Raw genomic sequence first — 15,187 nt, forward strand, 5'->3', positions numbered from 1 at the left:
TGGCACATCAGGGGCTCTGCCAATGGCACCCTCAAACCATTCCAGCCAGATCTAAACTCCAGTATGGCGCTTCTTCCCGACTGAGCTTTACACTGTACCTCACAAGTAGTTTTCAACTACATGTTGGGTATCTGTGTACTCAGGAGAAATTGCTCAACAAATTTTGGGGTCCATTTTCTCCTGCTATCCTTGTGAAAATGAAAAATGTGGGGCTAAAACACAATTTTTGTGGGAAAAATATATTTTTTTCGTTTTCACAATTCAATGTTGTAAAATTCTGTGAAGCACCCGTGGTTTCAAGGTTCTCACCACACATCTAAATAGTTTCTGGGAATGGTCTGGTTTCCAAAATGGAGTCACTTGTGGGGAGTTTCCACTGCTTAGGCACACCAGGGGCTTTCCAAATGCAACAAGGTGTCTGAGGAAGAACTGCCGAAATGTGCGTTAAGGGGGTCCACAGTTGCAGGTTGGAGCTCTGGTAAATATGCCTGTCTGTATGCCTATAATGAGTGTTGTTTAGTTATCTGCTTAGTAAACCATATTTGTTTCACTGCCCCTGTTCTGTCTGCTAACAGATGGTTTGGAATCATGCTACTATAGCCTTATTTCTAATATCCAAGCCGTCTGGTTTGCCCCACACACCTGGAACGATCACCAGCATCTCCCAGCATCATTTACATGTATTAACCACTAAGCACTTTGTTTATTGCATATTAACCCTTACTGTATTGGATGTTCATTATGATGTACACTGTACAGTATAGTGCATTGCTAGTGTGATTAGGACTGCAGCATATATTTCCATCATCAATATTAGGTGCCTACTAGTTTACAGGCTCTATATGTATAAACCCTTATAAATGGAGTGATTCTTACTATAACCTCTGCACAGTGTATTTTTCATTTTCTGTTTGTATGTGTTGCCTCTCCTGTTTTAATTATGCTCTTTTTTAAAATAATTGTTTAATAAAAATCAATACTTTTTTTGACACTATTTTGCCCTTAAGGAATGTGTCTAGATATGTGATGAGCACCTTGAACCCACAGATGCATCACAGAAGTTTATAGCGTAGAGCTGTAAAAATAAAAAAAATCTCATTTTACCCACAAAAATGTACTTTTAACCCCATTTTTTTATTTTCACAAGAGTAAGAAAATGGCTCCCAAAATTTGTTGTGCAATTTCTCCTGAGTAGGCCAATACACCCTATGTGAAATAAAACTACTGTTTGGCTCACAAATGAAAGAGTGATGTTTTGGAACGCAGACTTTGATAGAATGGTCTGTGGGCGTCATGTCGCTTTTGGTATCTAATGTGCCTAAACAATGAAAAACCCCCACAAGTTACCCAATTTTGGAAACTACACTCCTCAAGGATTTTATCCAAGGGTATAGTAAACAGGTACTACACAGAATTTGATAACATTAGGTCGTCATGTTGAAAGTTTTAATTTTTTTCACAATTTCTGCTTGGGCACAGAGCAGGGCTAGGAAAGGAAATAGCGCAATTTGCCTGGGACAGATTTGTGAATGCCGAGCCCCTAACATATGAAAACAGCATAAAGCCCCCATAAGTGACCCCATTTTGGAAACTAGACCCCCAAGGAATTAATCTAGTGGTGTAGTGAGTATTTGGAACCCATAGGTGCATCACAGAATTTTATAACATTGAGATGTGGAAATATGATATGACATTTTAGTGGTAAAAATGTAATTTTTGTATTTACTGCAAATATGTCAGGTACATAAGGGTTAATAGTTGAAACTAGACTCTACAATTTATTGCACAATTTCTCCTTAATGCGGTGATGCCCAACATGTTTTCAGAAATTACTGTTAGGCCACACGTCAGGGCTGAAAAGGAAGAAGCACTGTTTGGCTTTTGGAGCACAGATTTTGCTAGGATAATTTACAGGTGACATTTGCAGAGCCTCTAAGGTGCCAGAACAGGAGAAAACCCCCCAAAGTGACCCCATTGTACAAACTGCACCTCTCAGTGATTTAATCTAAGGCTGCAGTGACTATTTTATAACATCAACGCCAGGCTTTTTTTCTGGACAATTGCAAATCTGCCAATCTAGTACCCATTCATTGTGCCCCATATAGTATAGAGCCCTCAAATATTGTAGCGCTCCCATACATTGTACCCAGCTTGTGCAGCTGGCGATAAGCACCTGTAAATTAAGTGCCTTCTCTCCATTACAATAAGGCAAACATGGGTCCGCTTACTGTGGTTTAGTCACAGTGGGGCTCAGAAAGAGGGGGCTTTTGAATTTGCAAGTGCATAATTCACAGGATTTTATTTGGGGAGGTGGCAGCCATGTCGCTTTTTCAGAGTCTTTGTTCTACCAGTAACGTGGGGACCCCTTTAGTTCCAGTAACAGATGACAGAATATGGCTGGATCATATTCTTGTGTTCTACGCTGAACACTTACAACTGGCTTTCCGCGTAAATGCCACAAAAACCCCAATGGAACCATCCACCATAGTGAGGCAGATGGTGATCCTTCGTAAAAAGACGCCTAAAATGATGGGACACTGTTGGAACACCAAACCAGTCCAATGTGACTCCATCTGCCTCATAAGCGAGTGGTTCCTTCTGGAGTTTTGTCTGAATCACGATTTGGTGGAATTTACATGTAAACCTCGACGTAAGCGTTCAGCGCAGAGTTCAGGATAAATGTGAGCTGAGCCTTATTCCGATTTTTAGGAGGTAGAATGAGCAAATAGACAGCCATACAAGATTAGTTCTTATTTTTATTTTTGAGCAGTTCACCATGCGGTATAAGTGATAGTGTGAATTTATTCTTCGGGTTGGTGCGATTACAGCGATACCAGATTTATATAGTTTTTTTTAGGTTTTGCTTCTATCACACAGTAAAAATGCTTCTTTATAAAAAGTAGTTTTTTGTCACCATATTCTGAGACCTGTAACTTTTATATTTTTTGGCAAACAAAGCTGTATGAGGGCTTATTTTTCTCTGGACGAGTTGCAGATTTTTTTGGTACCATTTTGGGGTGCATAATTGTAACACCCAAGGTTCCTGGTTGTTACAGTGGCATTGCTTTCCTCACTGGGAGAGTGATGTCATGCTTGGAAGCGATGAAGGATCCCTTTATCAGGTATTCACAAACATGCAACATGTTCTTACTCTGCTTTAATGCTTATCGGCAGTCGTTAAAGGGTTAAAAACCTTTGGGGACTAAGCTGCATGGGTGACTAGTCAGAAAGGCTGGTTCCTGGCATCTTCTCTCCTGTCTCTGCCCTTTCATTGACAGGTCTCTCCTTGCGTATGTGATAAGGCAGCATGCATCAGCTGTCAGGTACTCTTAAAAAAAAGTTATAGTCTTAAGTATATTAAGATATATTATGATTTAGACCATTTGTACTCTAAGAATTTTGTAGACTACTACCTAATAATCAGTGCTGTAACTATCAAATGAATTTCTTTGTAAACCTGTGATGTATAATAAAAAATATGATATCGTAGTACAGGGTGGGCCATGTATATAGATACACCTAAATAAAATCGGAATGGTTGGTGATATCAACTTCCTGTTTGTGGCACATTAGTATATGAGAGGGGGGAAACTTTTCAAGATGGGTGGTGACCATCGTGGTCATTTTGAAGTCGGCCATTTTGGATCTAACTTTATTTTTTCCAATGGGAAGAGGGTCATGTGACACATCAAACTTATTGAGAATTTCACAAGAAAAACAATGATGTGCTTGGTTTTAATGTAACTGTATTCTTTCATGAGTTATTTACAAGGTTCTCTTTGTTTATAGCCATTGACATGTCGCAGAGGTTAACACGTGAGGAGCGGATAGAAATTGTGTTGATGTCTGGTGAATGCAGTACTTGGGTCATTGCAGCAGATTTCAATGCAAGACACCCTACGCAAGAAAACTGTCACTATGCCCATGTTATTTAGGTGTAGCCATATAAATAGCCCACCCAAAAAAGTTTGCCTCATCACTGAACATAATGTTCTGTGTAAACTGAAGGTCCTGTTCCAATTTTTGTTTTGCCCATTCTGCAAATTCAACTCGCTGATCTGGCATCAGTCGAACATCCCTTTGGCGTATATTAGCTACTCACAAATGGCACCCTTACAAAATCCAGCTGCTGCAGCATCTCAACAAGGATGACCCAGATTGGTGCGCTGAATTTGCAGAATGGGCAAAACAAAAATTGGAACAGGACCCTAAGTTTACACAGAACATTACGTTCAGTGATGAGGCAAACTTTTTTGGGTGGGCCCATATACTTGGCCCACCTTGTACTATGTTAGCCAAAAACTCTTGTATGTAAATATATTTATGTTAGGAATAGGCAAAAGCATCACTCCTAAAAAAAACTTTTGTCTTCTTTAGGCATAAAAGTATTTACATAGATTACATAGATTACAAATTTATGAAATTGTCTAATGTGCACCAATGACCTCTTAACCGCCAAGAGCAAGCGACACTACTCTGTCCTCCTCCTCCTCGACCTGTCGGCTGCCTTTGACACAGTGGACCATTCCCTATTATTACAGACCCTCTCATCCCTTGGCATCACAGACTTGGCCCTATCCTGGATCTCATCATACCTAACATACCGGCAGGCGCGGGCTGGGCCGGGTGGCAGAAATGCATATGCCCCCTGGGCCGGTGTCTAAGCAGCTGCACAGGGCCGCTGGAGGACTGGCAGTGACTAATACATAGCGCACCTGTAGAGCGCGGTGGTGTCCTCCCGCCAGCAGCCCTGACATGCAGGCTGCAGGGGTATGTGATGAGCAGGCTCCTATGCGCCACTGCCACTCTGAGGGAGAGAGCCAGCAGCCAAGATGAAAGGTCAGCATACCGGCCTGTGTGTGCACGGAGCTCCGGCTTCTCCTGCTCTTATCTGCTATCCCGGCAGAGAAGGAGAGACGGGGGAGGTGCCGGACAGTGCAGAGCTGTGAGCAGGAGAAACTGAAGAGCTGCACATGGACATCAGCCGCCCCTGCACCACAGAGGAGAGTGTGTGATGTGTGTATGAGGAGAGTGTGTGTGTGTATGAGGAGAGTGTGTGTGTGTGTGAGCTGCGTGCGTGTGTGTGTAAGCTGCGTGCGTGTGTGAGCTGCGTGCGTGTGTGTGTGTGAGCTGCGTGCGTGTGTGTGAGCTGCGTGCGTGTGTGTGTGAGCTGTGTGCGTGTGTGTGTGAGCTGTGTGTGTGAGCTGCGTGCGTGTGTGAGCTGCGTGCGTGTGTGTGAGCTGCGTGCGTGTGTGTAAGCTGCGTGCGTGTGTGTGTGAGCTGCGTGCGTGTGAGCTGCATGTGCCTGTCATACGGTGGGGCCGTGCGTGTGCGTGTCATTGTACAGTGGGGCCGTGCGTGTGCGTGTCATTATACAATGTGGTTGTGCGTGTCATTATACAGTGGGGCTGTGCGTGTGTGCGTGTCATTATGCAGTGGGGCTGTGTGTGTGCGTGTCATTATACAGTGGGGTTGTGCGTGTGTGTGTAATTATACAGTGGGGCTGTGCGTGTGTGTGTCATTATACAGTGGGGCTGTGTGTGTGTGTCATTATACAGTGGGGCTGTACATGTGCATCATACAGTGGAGCTGTGTGGGTATGTCATTATACAGTGGGGCTGTGCGTGTGTGTGTGAGCTGCGTGTGTGTGAGCTGCGTGTGTGTGTGAGCTGCGTGCATGTGAGCTGCGTGCATGTGAGCTGCGTGCATGTGTGAGCTGCGTGCGTGTGTGTGTCATTATACAGTGGGGCTGTACATGTGTGTCGTACAGTGGGGCTGTGTGGGTATATCATTATACAGTGGGGCTGTGCGTGTGTGTGTGAGCTGCGTGCGTGTGTGAGCTGCGTGCGTGTGTGTGTAAGCTGCGTGCGTGTGTGTGTGAGCTGCGTGCGTGTGTGTGTGAGCTGTGTACGTGTGTGTGTGTGAGCTGCGTGCGTGTGTGTGAGCTGCGTGCGTGTAAGCTGCGAGCGTGTGTGTGTGAGCTGCGTGCGTGTGAGCTGCATGTGCCTGTCATACAGTGGGGCCGTGCGTGTCATTATACAGTGGGGCCGTGCGTGTGCGTGTCATTATACAATGTGGTTGTGCGTGTCATTATACAGTGGGGCTGTGCGTGTGTGCGTGTCATTATGCAGTGGGGCTGTGTGTGTGCGTGTCATTATACAGTGGGGTTGTGCGTGTGTGTGTAATTATACAGTGGGGCTGTGCGTGTGTGTGTCATTATACAGTGGGGCTGTGTGTGTGTGTGTCATTATACAGTGGGGCTGTACATGTGCGTCATACAGTGGAGCTGTGTGGGTATGTCATTATACAGTGGGGCTGTGCGTGTGTGTGTGAGCTGCGTGTGTGTGTGAGCTGTGTGTGTGAGCTGCGTGTGTGTGTGAGCTGCGTGTGTGTGTGAGCTGCGTGCATGTGAGCTGCGTGCGTTTCTGAGCTGCGTGCGTGTGTGCCATTATACAGTGGGGCTGTACATGTGTGTCGTACAGTGGGGCTGTGTGGGTATATCATTATACAGTGGGGCTGTGCGTGTGTGTGTGAGCTGCGTGCGTGTGTGAGCTGCGTGCGTGTATGTGTCATTATACAGTGGGGCCGTGCGTTTGCCTGTCATTATACAGTGGGGCCATGCGTGTGTGTCATTATACAGTGGGGCTTTGCGTGTGCCTGTCATTATACAGTGGGGCTGTGTATGTGTGTGTGTGTGTGTCATTATACAGTGGGGCTGTGTGTGTGTCATTATACAGTGGGGCTGTGCGTGTGTGTCATTATACAGTGGGGCTGTGCGTGTGTGTCATTATACAGTGGGGCTGTGCGTGTGTGTCATTATACAGTGGGGCTGTGCGTGTGTGTCATTATACAGTGGGGCTGTGCGTGTGTGTGTCATTATACAGTGGGGCTGTGCGTGTGTGTCGTACAGTTGGGCGTGTGTGTGTCATACAGTGTGTGTGTGTGTGTCATTATACAGTGGGGCTGTGTGTGTGTGTCATTATACAGTGGGGCTGTATGTGTGTCATTATACAGTGGGGCTGTGCGTGTGTGTGTCATTACACAGTGTGGCTGTGTGTGTTATTATACAGTGGGGCTGTATGTGTGTCATTATACAGTGGGGCTGTGTGTGTGTGTGTGTGTGTCATTATACAGTGGGGCTGTGTGTGTGTCATTATACAGTGGGGCTGTATGTGTCATTATTAGTGTTGAGCATTCCGATACCGTAAGTATCGGGTATCGGCCGATATTTGCGGTATCGGAATTCCGATACCGAGTTCCGATATTTTTGTGATATCGGGAATCGGTATCGGGATTTAGATTAATGTGTAAAATAAAGCATAAAAATAAAAAAATATTGATATACTTACCCTCGGACGGGCCCTGGTTGTCACCGCTGCAATCGCCATGTTTTCCTTCCTATGAATGAGCTTGTTAAGTACCTTCGATGACGTCGCGGCTTGTGATTGGTTGCTGAGCGGTCATGTGACCGCTCACGCGACCAATCACAAGCAACGACGTCATCGAAAGTACTTAACGCGCTCATTCCTAAGAATGAGCACGTTAAGGACCTTCGATGATGTCGCGGCTTGTGATTGGTCGCGTGAGCGGTCACATGACCGCTCAGCGACCAATCACAAGCCGCGATGTCATCGAAGGTCATTAAAGCGCTCATTCTTAGGAAGAAAAGCATGGCGATTGCAGCGGTGACAACCAGGGCCCGTCCGAGGGTAAGTTTATCAATATTTTTTATTTTTATTCTTTATTTTACACATTAATATGGATCCCAGGGCCTGAAGGAGAGTTTCCTCTCCTTCAGACCCTGGGAACCATTACGGATACCTTCCGATATTTGTGTCCCATTGACTTGTATTGGTATCGGATATCGGTATCGGCGATATCCGATATTTTTCGGATATCGGCCGATACCATCCGATACCGATACTTTCAAATATCGGACGGTATCGCTCAACACTAGTCATTATACAGTGGGGCTGTGTGTGTGTCATTATACAGTGGGGCTGTATGTGTCATTATACAGTGGGGCTGTATGTGTCATTATACAGTGGGGCTGTATGTGTCATTATACAGTGGGGCTGTATGTGTCATTATACAGTGGGGCTGTGTGTGTGTCATTATACAGTGGGGCTGTGTGTGTCATTATACAGTGGGGCTGTGTGTGTCATTATACAGTGGGGCTGTGTGTGTGTCATTATACAGTGGGGCTGTGTGTGTCATACAGTGGGGCTGTGTGTGTGTCATTATACAGTGGGGCTGTGTGTGTGTCATTATACAGTGGGGCTGTGTGTGTGTCATTATACAGTGGGGCTGTATGTGTGTCATTATACAGTGGGGCTGTATGTGTGTCATTATACAGTGGGGCTGTGTGTGTGTCATTATACAGTGGGGCTGTGTGTGTCATTATACAGTGGGGCTGTGTGTGTCATTATACAGTGGGGCTGTGTGTGTCATTATACAGTGGGGCTGTGTGTGCCTGTCATTATACAGTGGGGCTGTGTGTGCCTGTCATTATACAGTGGGGCTGTGTGTGTCTGTCATTATACAGTGGGGCTGTGTGTGTCATTATACAGTGGGGCTGTGTGTGTCATTATACAGTGGGGCTGTGTGTGTGTCATTATACAGTGGGGCTGTGTGTGTCATTATACAGTGGGGCTGTGTGTGTGTGTGTCATTATACAGTGGGGCTGTGCGAGTGTCTGTCATTATACAGTGGGGCTGTGTGTGTGTCATTATACAGTGGGGCTGTGTGTGTTATTATACAGTGGGGCTGTGTGTGTGTCATTATACAGTGGGGCTGTGTGTGTGTCATTATACAGTGGGGCTGTGTGTGTTATTATACAGTGGGGCTGTGTGTGTTATTATACAGTGGGGCTGTGTGTGTTATTATACAGTGGGGCTGTGTGTGTGTCATTATACAGTGGGGCTGTGTGTGTCATTATACAGTGGGGCTGTGTGTGTGTCATTATACAGTGGGGCTGTGTGTGTGTGTCATTATACAGTGGGGCTGTGCGTGTGTCTGTCATTATACAGTGGGGCTGTGTGTGTGTCATTATACAGTGGGGCTGTGTGTGTGTCATTATACAGTGGGGCTGTGTGTGTCATTATACAGTGGGGCTGTGTGTGTGTCATTATACAGTGGGGCTGTGCGTGTGTCTGTCATTATACAGTGGGGCTGTGCGTGTGTGTGTCATTATACAGTGGGGCTGTGTGTGTGTGTCATTATACAGTGGGGCTGTGTGTGTGTCATTATACAGTGGGGCTGTGTGTGTCATTATACAGTGGGGCTGTGTGTGTGTCATTATACAGTGGGGCTGTGTGTGTGTCATTATACAGTGGGGCTGTGTGTGCCTGTCATTATACAGTGGGGCTGTGTGTCTGTCATTATACAGTGGGGCTGTGTGTGTCATTATACACTGGGGCTGTGCGTGTGTGTGACATTATACAGTGGGGCTGTGCGTGTGTGTGACATTATACAGTGGGGCTGTGTGTGTGTGTCATTATACAGTGGGGCTGTGGGTGTGTCATTATACAGTGGGGCTGTGCGTGTGTCTGTCATTATACAGTGGGGCTGTGTGTGTGTGTGTGTGTGTCATTGGCGCATTCACTCTGTCATTCTTTGGACTGCAGACTTGTGCTTCTCACATTGCTGGCAGTGCTGTGGTCATTTGGCAGGTGTGTGGCTGTAAGTTTGTGATTTGCATACATGCGGTCACATGCCGACTAGACTTGCATGGCCTAATGCAACTGTATTGAACAAGGCCCAAAACAGTCTAGTCGAAATGTGGCTGGGAATATATATATCGCATGCTTGCAGTCACAAGACCACCTGTTGCCGGCACCAGAGAATCTTCATAGCGCACGATATGAGGATTCACACAGTGTCTGTAGACATGTAGCATAAGATCCGACAACCCCTTTAACCCTGCTGTTTTGTTCGCATTTACTATACACTTGTAGTGTTCCGGGTCACTATGACCCGAACAGAACAGCAGGGTTAAGGATGAGCCGCTACTCATGGGCCACTGCTGTGTGCTTGCCCCCCAGGCCAAAATTTGCCAGTCAGCCCCTGCATACCGGACATTCAGCATCTCCCACTCACACACCACCTCCTCACCTCGCCCACTATCTGTCGGAGCCCTACAAGGTTCAGTCCTTGGGCCCCTGCTCTTCTCCATTTACACCTTTGGCCTGGGACAGCTCATAGAATCTCATGGCTTTCAGTATCATCTCTATGCTGATGACACACAGATCTACATCTCTGGACCAGATATCACCTCCCTACTAACCAGTATCCCTCAATATCTGTCCTCTATTTCATCCTTCTTCTCCGCTAGATTTCTGAAACTTAACATGGACAAAACAGAATTCATCATCTTTCCCCCATCTCACGCGACCCCCCCAACGAACCTATCCATTACAGTAAATGGCTGCCCACTCTCCCCAGTCCCACAAGCTCGCTGCCTCGGGGTAATCCTTGACGCTGATCTCTCCTTCAAACCACATATCCAAGCCCTTTCCACTTCCTGTCGACTTCAACTCAAAAATATTTCATAAATCCGTATATTCCTCAACCAAGAATCTGCAAAAATCCTAGTGCATGCCCTCATCATCTCTCGCCTTGACTACTGCAACCTCCTGCTCTGTGGCCTCCCCTCTAACACTCTCACACCCCTCCAATGTATTCTAAACTCTGCTGCCCGACTAGTCCACCGGTCCCCCCGCTATTCCCCGGCCTCTCCCCTCTGTCAATCCCTTCACTGGCTCCCCATTGCCCAGAGACTCCAGTACAAAACCCTAACCATGACGTACAAAGCCATACAGAACCTGTCTCCTCCATACATCTGTGACCTCGTCTCCCGGTACTTACCTACACGCAACCTCCGATCCTCACAAGATCTCCTTCTCTACTCCCCTCTTATCTCCTCTTCCCACAATCGTATACAAGATTTTTCTCGCGTATCACCCCTACCCTGGAACCCACTACCACAACACATCAGACTCTCGCCTACCATCGAAACCTTCAAAAAGAACCTGAAGACCCACCTCTTCCGACAAGCCACAACCTACAGTAGCCACCGATCGACCAAACCGCTGCATGACCAGCTCTATCCTCGCCTACTGTATTCTCACCCATCCCTTGTAGATTGTGAGCCTTCGCGGGCAGGGTCCTCTCTCCTTCTGTACCAGTTATGGCTTGTATTGTTTAAGATTATTGTACTTGTTTTTATTATGTATACCCCTCCTCAGATGTAAAGCGCCATGGAATAAATGGCGCTATAACAATAAATAATAATAATAATAATAATGTCAATCAGTACATAGGAAGATGGCAGATATTGATATAAACTGTTAACTTCAGCTTACTGATATGTAACTCGTATATTTGTCTCAGAGTGTATATGCAGAATAAGTGACTTTCATTTTTTTTCATTAAAATAATTTTATTGCATGCTTAATAGGTTACAGCGGAGAGTGCCCTGCTCATTATTAATTATACACGATCAATAGTCAAAGAGAACTTTGAGTTTGCGAAGAATGGAAGAAATGTAGTAGAAAGGAAACTAGTTGAAAATATAATTTTGTTAGTATCTAGTTCTATTGAAGTAAATTCCAGATGGCCTAACTTGACAACCTTATTTGAGGATGGAATGGAGTGTATGAGTGCTATACTACTGGTAAGTTTCATTAAACAAACATATTTATTTCTCTTTGCCCATGATCTCCAAGGACAGCTGCGTCTTTTAAATATTTTTGTTCTTGATATTATCTTAATATAAAAAATATATGTTTGCTTTTGTTAAAGTATTTTTTTGCACTTTGTGCACTGCAGGACAATTATGATTATTTGGAGTTGCTCTGCTACTTCCTATCTAGGGACCGGAATCAGACTGTCACAGCATGGCAGAGCTACGTCTAGATTATTGCCAGCAGTCTGACACTCTGCATGGATGCTGCTTTGAAGTGCCGTCTGTTCAGCTGACAATAGCTGCAATGTGCTGATCCTTATAAAGTTTATCACAGAGCTTGTCAGGTCAAGGCACGGCACTTCAAAGCAGCATTCAAGCAGAGTCAGTCTGTGCCTGTGCTTTGAAATGCCGTTCCTTAAGCTGACAAGCCCTGTGAAATACTTTCTCAGTACATCGCAGCTCTTGTCAGCTGAATGGATAGCACTTCAAAGCAGAATTCAAGCTGAGAGGAGAGAAATCTGATTTGAGCATGTGTGCTCAGACTCTGTCACTCACCAAGACGTAGTCCTGCCCCCACCAGTGACTGCTCTGTTCATCCGATTCCAGTCCCCAGATTGATGTAGCAGAGCCAGAATCAAAACAAAAGGATATATGACTCAGATTTAATATCGACCATATTGGAAAAGGGCAATTGCTGAAGCACAATAACAGCCTCCAGTGGTAAGGAGTCGATTGGCAGCACAAAGTGAATAATAGTGGCCACATTACTCACCCTTTCAACAGTAGCCTCTGGAAGCTTTCAGGGAGCATTCATATTTTGTATTGGTTCCCAAGAATTATTCTCAGGGCAGTACCCCTGCTTTTTTATTAAGCACTTCAACCTGTTTCTGAATGTTCTGGAGTCCAAGATCTTTTCAACAGTATTGTGTTGTCCATCCATTTCAGCAGGATCAGTAGCGGGTAGGTGACATCCTGGAAAAGGATTTGTAACAAATGGCTTCAGTAAGCAAATATGGAACAATATCTTCCTTGTTTCTGGAAAGCTGAAGAGGGAAAGCTGTTAGGATTTGGTAATTCAGTACCACAATGGACATAGAAGTCAGAGCACATACAGTGACCTGACTATAACCCAAAAACATAGAACGAGCTCTGAGACGTGGGAACTCTTCTGACCGCAATCCCTAATCCTCTCCAACCACACTAGAGGTAGCCGTGGATTGCGCCTAACGCTCCCTATGCAACTAGGCACAGCCTGAGAAACTAGCTAGCCTGAAGATAGAAAATAAGCCTACCTTGCCTCAGAGAAATACCCCAAAGGAAAAGGCAGCCCCCACATATAATGACTGTGAGTTAAGATGAAAAGACAAACGTAGAGATGAAATAGATTTAGCAAAGTGAGGCCTGACTTTCTAAACAGAGCGAGGATAGGAAAGATAACTTTGCGGTCAACACAAAACCCTACAAACAACCACGCAAAGGGGGCAAAAAGACCCTCCGTACCGAACTAACGGCACGGAGGTACACCCTCTGCGTCCCAGAGCTTCCAGCAAGCAAGAAAAAACAAATAAGCAAGCTGGACAGAAAAAAGCAGCAAACAAAATAACAAAAGCGGAACTTAGCTATGCAGAGCAGCAGGCCACAGGAACGATCCAGGAGGAAACAGGTCCAATACTAGAACATTGACTGGAGGCCAGGATCAAAGCACTAGGTGGAGTTAAATAGAGCAGCACCTAACGACTTCCCCACATCACCTGAGGAAGGAAACTCAGAAGCCGCAGTACCACTCTCCTCCACCAACGGAAGCTCATAGAGAGAATCAGCCGAAGTACCACTTGTGACCCACTTGTGACCACAGGAGGGAGCTCTGCCACAGAATTCACAACAGAAAGCTACTGAGCTAACATATCCCAAAATTTTAAAAGGTCTGATACATTTTTGACCCAGTTTTAGGAAAAGTATATGAAGTTTCAGATTCTTGGTAAAAAGCCACACTTCAACTCGCACTTTGAAGCTTGGAGAAGGTCTGCGAAATTTGTCCGCTTCTTCCTTATATTTCTCCTTGTCATTTCTTAGCGTTTCTTTTATCACTTCAAAATTCTGTTGGAGAGATTGTATTCTGTCAGTGACTGCAGGAATAGAGGTTTCTCTCGGAAAATTAGGAAGAATACTTGGATGGTAACGCAAATTTGCATAGAATGGTGTTTGTTTAGCTGAAGCATTGTTAGAATTTTTGTATGAAAACTCTGCGCTAGGAAGCAAGTCAACCCAGTCATCGTGAAGATGGCAAATGTAGCATCATTGCGTTTCAAATCCTGCATATTTTGTCTTCAATTTTTGCATGTCTGCATAGATGTTAGTAAGCAAACAGTTCATTTTGCTTACACGAACCTCCACACTTGTTCTCTCGGGGGACTCCATAGTAAGGCTAGAGTATCCTGTACTATATTAGTGGAACAGCTGGAATCTGCTGGCTGGAGGAACACGAACAGGGTTCAGCATGCAGTGGTAGAAGAACTTGGACATAGCAATGGGAATTGTAGACACAATCCACAGATGAATAAAAATCGTCTGGGTAAATGAACAACATTTATGATTTCACTGACTTCTGTTCAAAACTTTTAATGTTTTTATGTATTTGTATTATGCAGTTTATTATTATTATTGTTATTATTATTATTTTTTTTAAACTTTTACTATACTATTACAAGTATTTCCTATAATATTACAAATATCATTTTTTTCATTATGTCCTCAGAAATTCATTATGTTAAATAAGGAAAATCAGTTTACAGTTAGCACAAATTTGTTAGAACTTCAGACCAATGTGCATGAAAATGCGCATAATAACATCCTAAAGATTGGAAACTCAACATGTTATTTGTCAAAAATATTGGATAGTCTGAACAGAAGACAAAACACCAGTATGAAATGTTACATAAGCCTGCTAAAATCTTTTAAGAAAAAACCCTACTTTTGGGACAAATTGCCTTCGGAGGTAAGTCAGTGTATGCTCACTCACTCATCTTGTCTGTTTCAGGATTCTGCTGATTGCTTGTGAAAACAGCCAATATATTTTCTGACAAACACAGATCAACCGTTAAGGCTATGTGCACCCGTTGCGGATTCGGCTGCGGATTTGCAGCGGATTGGCCGCTGCGGATGCGCAGCTGTTTTTCATGCGGTGTACAGTACCTTGTAAACCTGTGGAAAACCAAATCCGCAGTGCACATGCGGCAGAAAATACAGCGCGGAAACGCTGCGTTGTATTTTCCGCAGCATGTCAATTCTTTGTGCGGATTCCGCAGTGGTTTACACCTGCTCCTCAATAGGAATCCGCAGGTGTAAAACCGCAGGTGGAATCCGCACAAAAACGCCGGAAATCTGCGGTAAATCTGCAAGTTAAACGCAATGCATTTTACCTGAAGTTTTAGCAAAAACGGTGTGGAAAAATCCGCACACGAATCCGCAACTTGTGCACATAGCCTAAGCCGGTATTCTATA

At 44.8% G+C, this 15,187-nt stretch overlaps 1 protein-coding gene across 1 annotated transcript in view; it reads left to right on the top strand.

Annotated features, from left to right (window-relative positions):
* Window positions 1-15,187, top strand: part of PKD1L1 (polycystin 1 like 1, transient receptor potential channel interacting) — a 528,440-nt gene that overhangs the window by 153,507 nt on the left and 359,746 nt on the right. The window contains exons 19-20 of the mRNA XM_069732261.1: window positions 11,459-11,674; window positions 14,442-14,681. Coding sequence (XP_069588362.1) covers window positions 11,459-11,674; window positions 14,442-14,681 — 456 coding nt within the window. The remainder of the gene's footprint in view (window positions 1-11,458; window positions 11,675-14,441; window positions 14,682-15,187) is intronic.

The sequence above is a fragment of the Ranitomeya imitator genome, chromosome 6 (genome assembly GCF_032444005.1).
Source record: "Ranitomeya imitator isolate aRanImi1 chromosome 6, aRanImi1.pri, whole genome shotgun sequence".
Classification (NCBI taxonomy): Eukaryota; Metazoa; Chordata; class Amphibia; order Anura; family Dendrobatidae; genus Ranitomeya; species Ranitomeya imitator.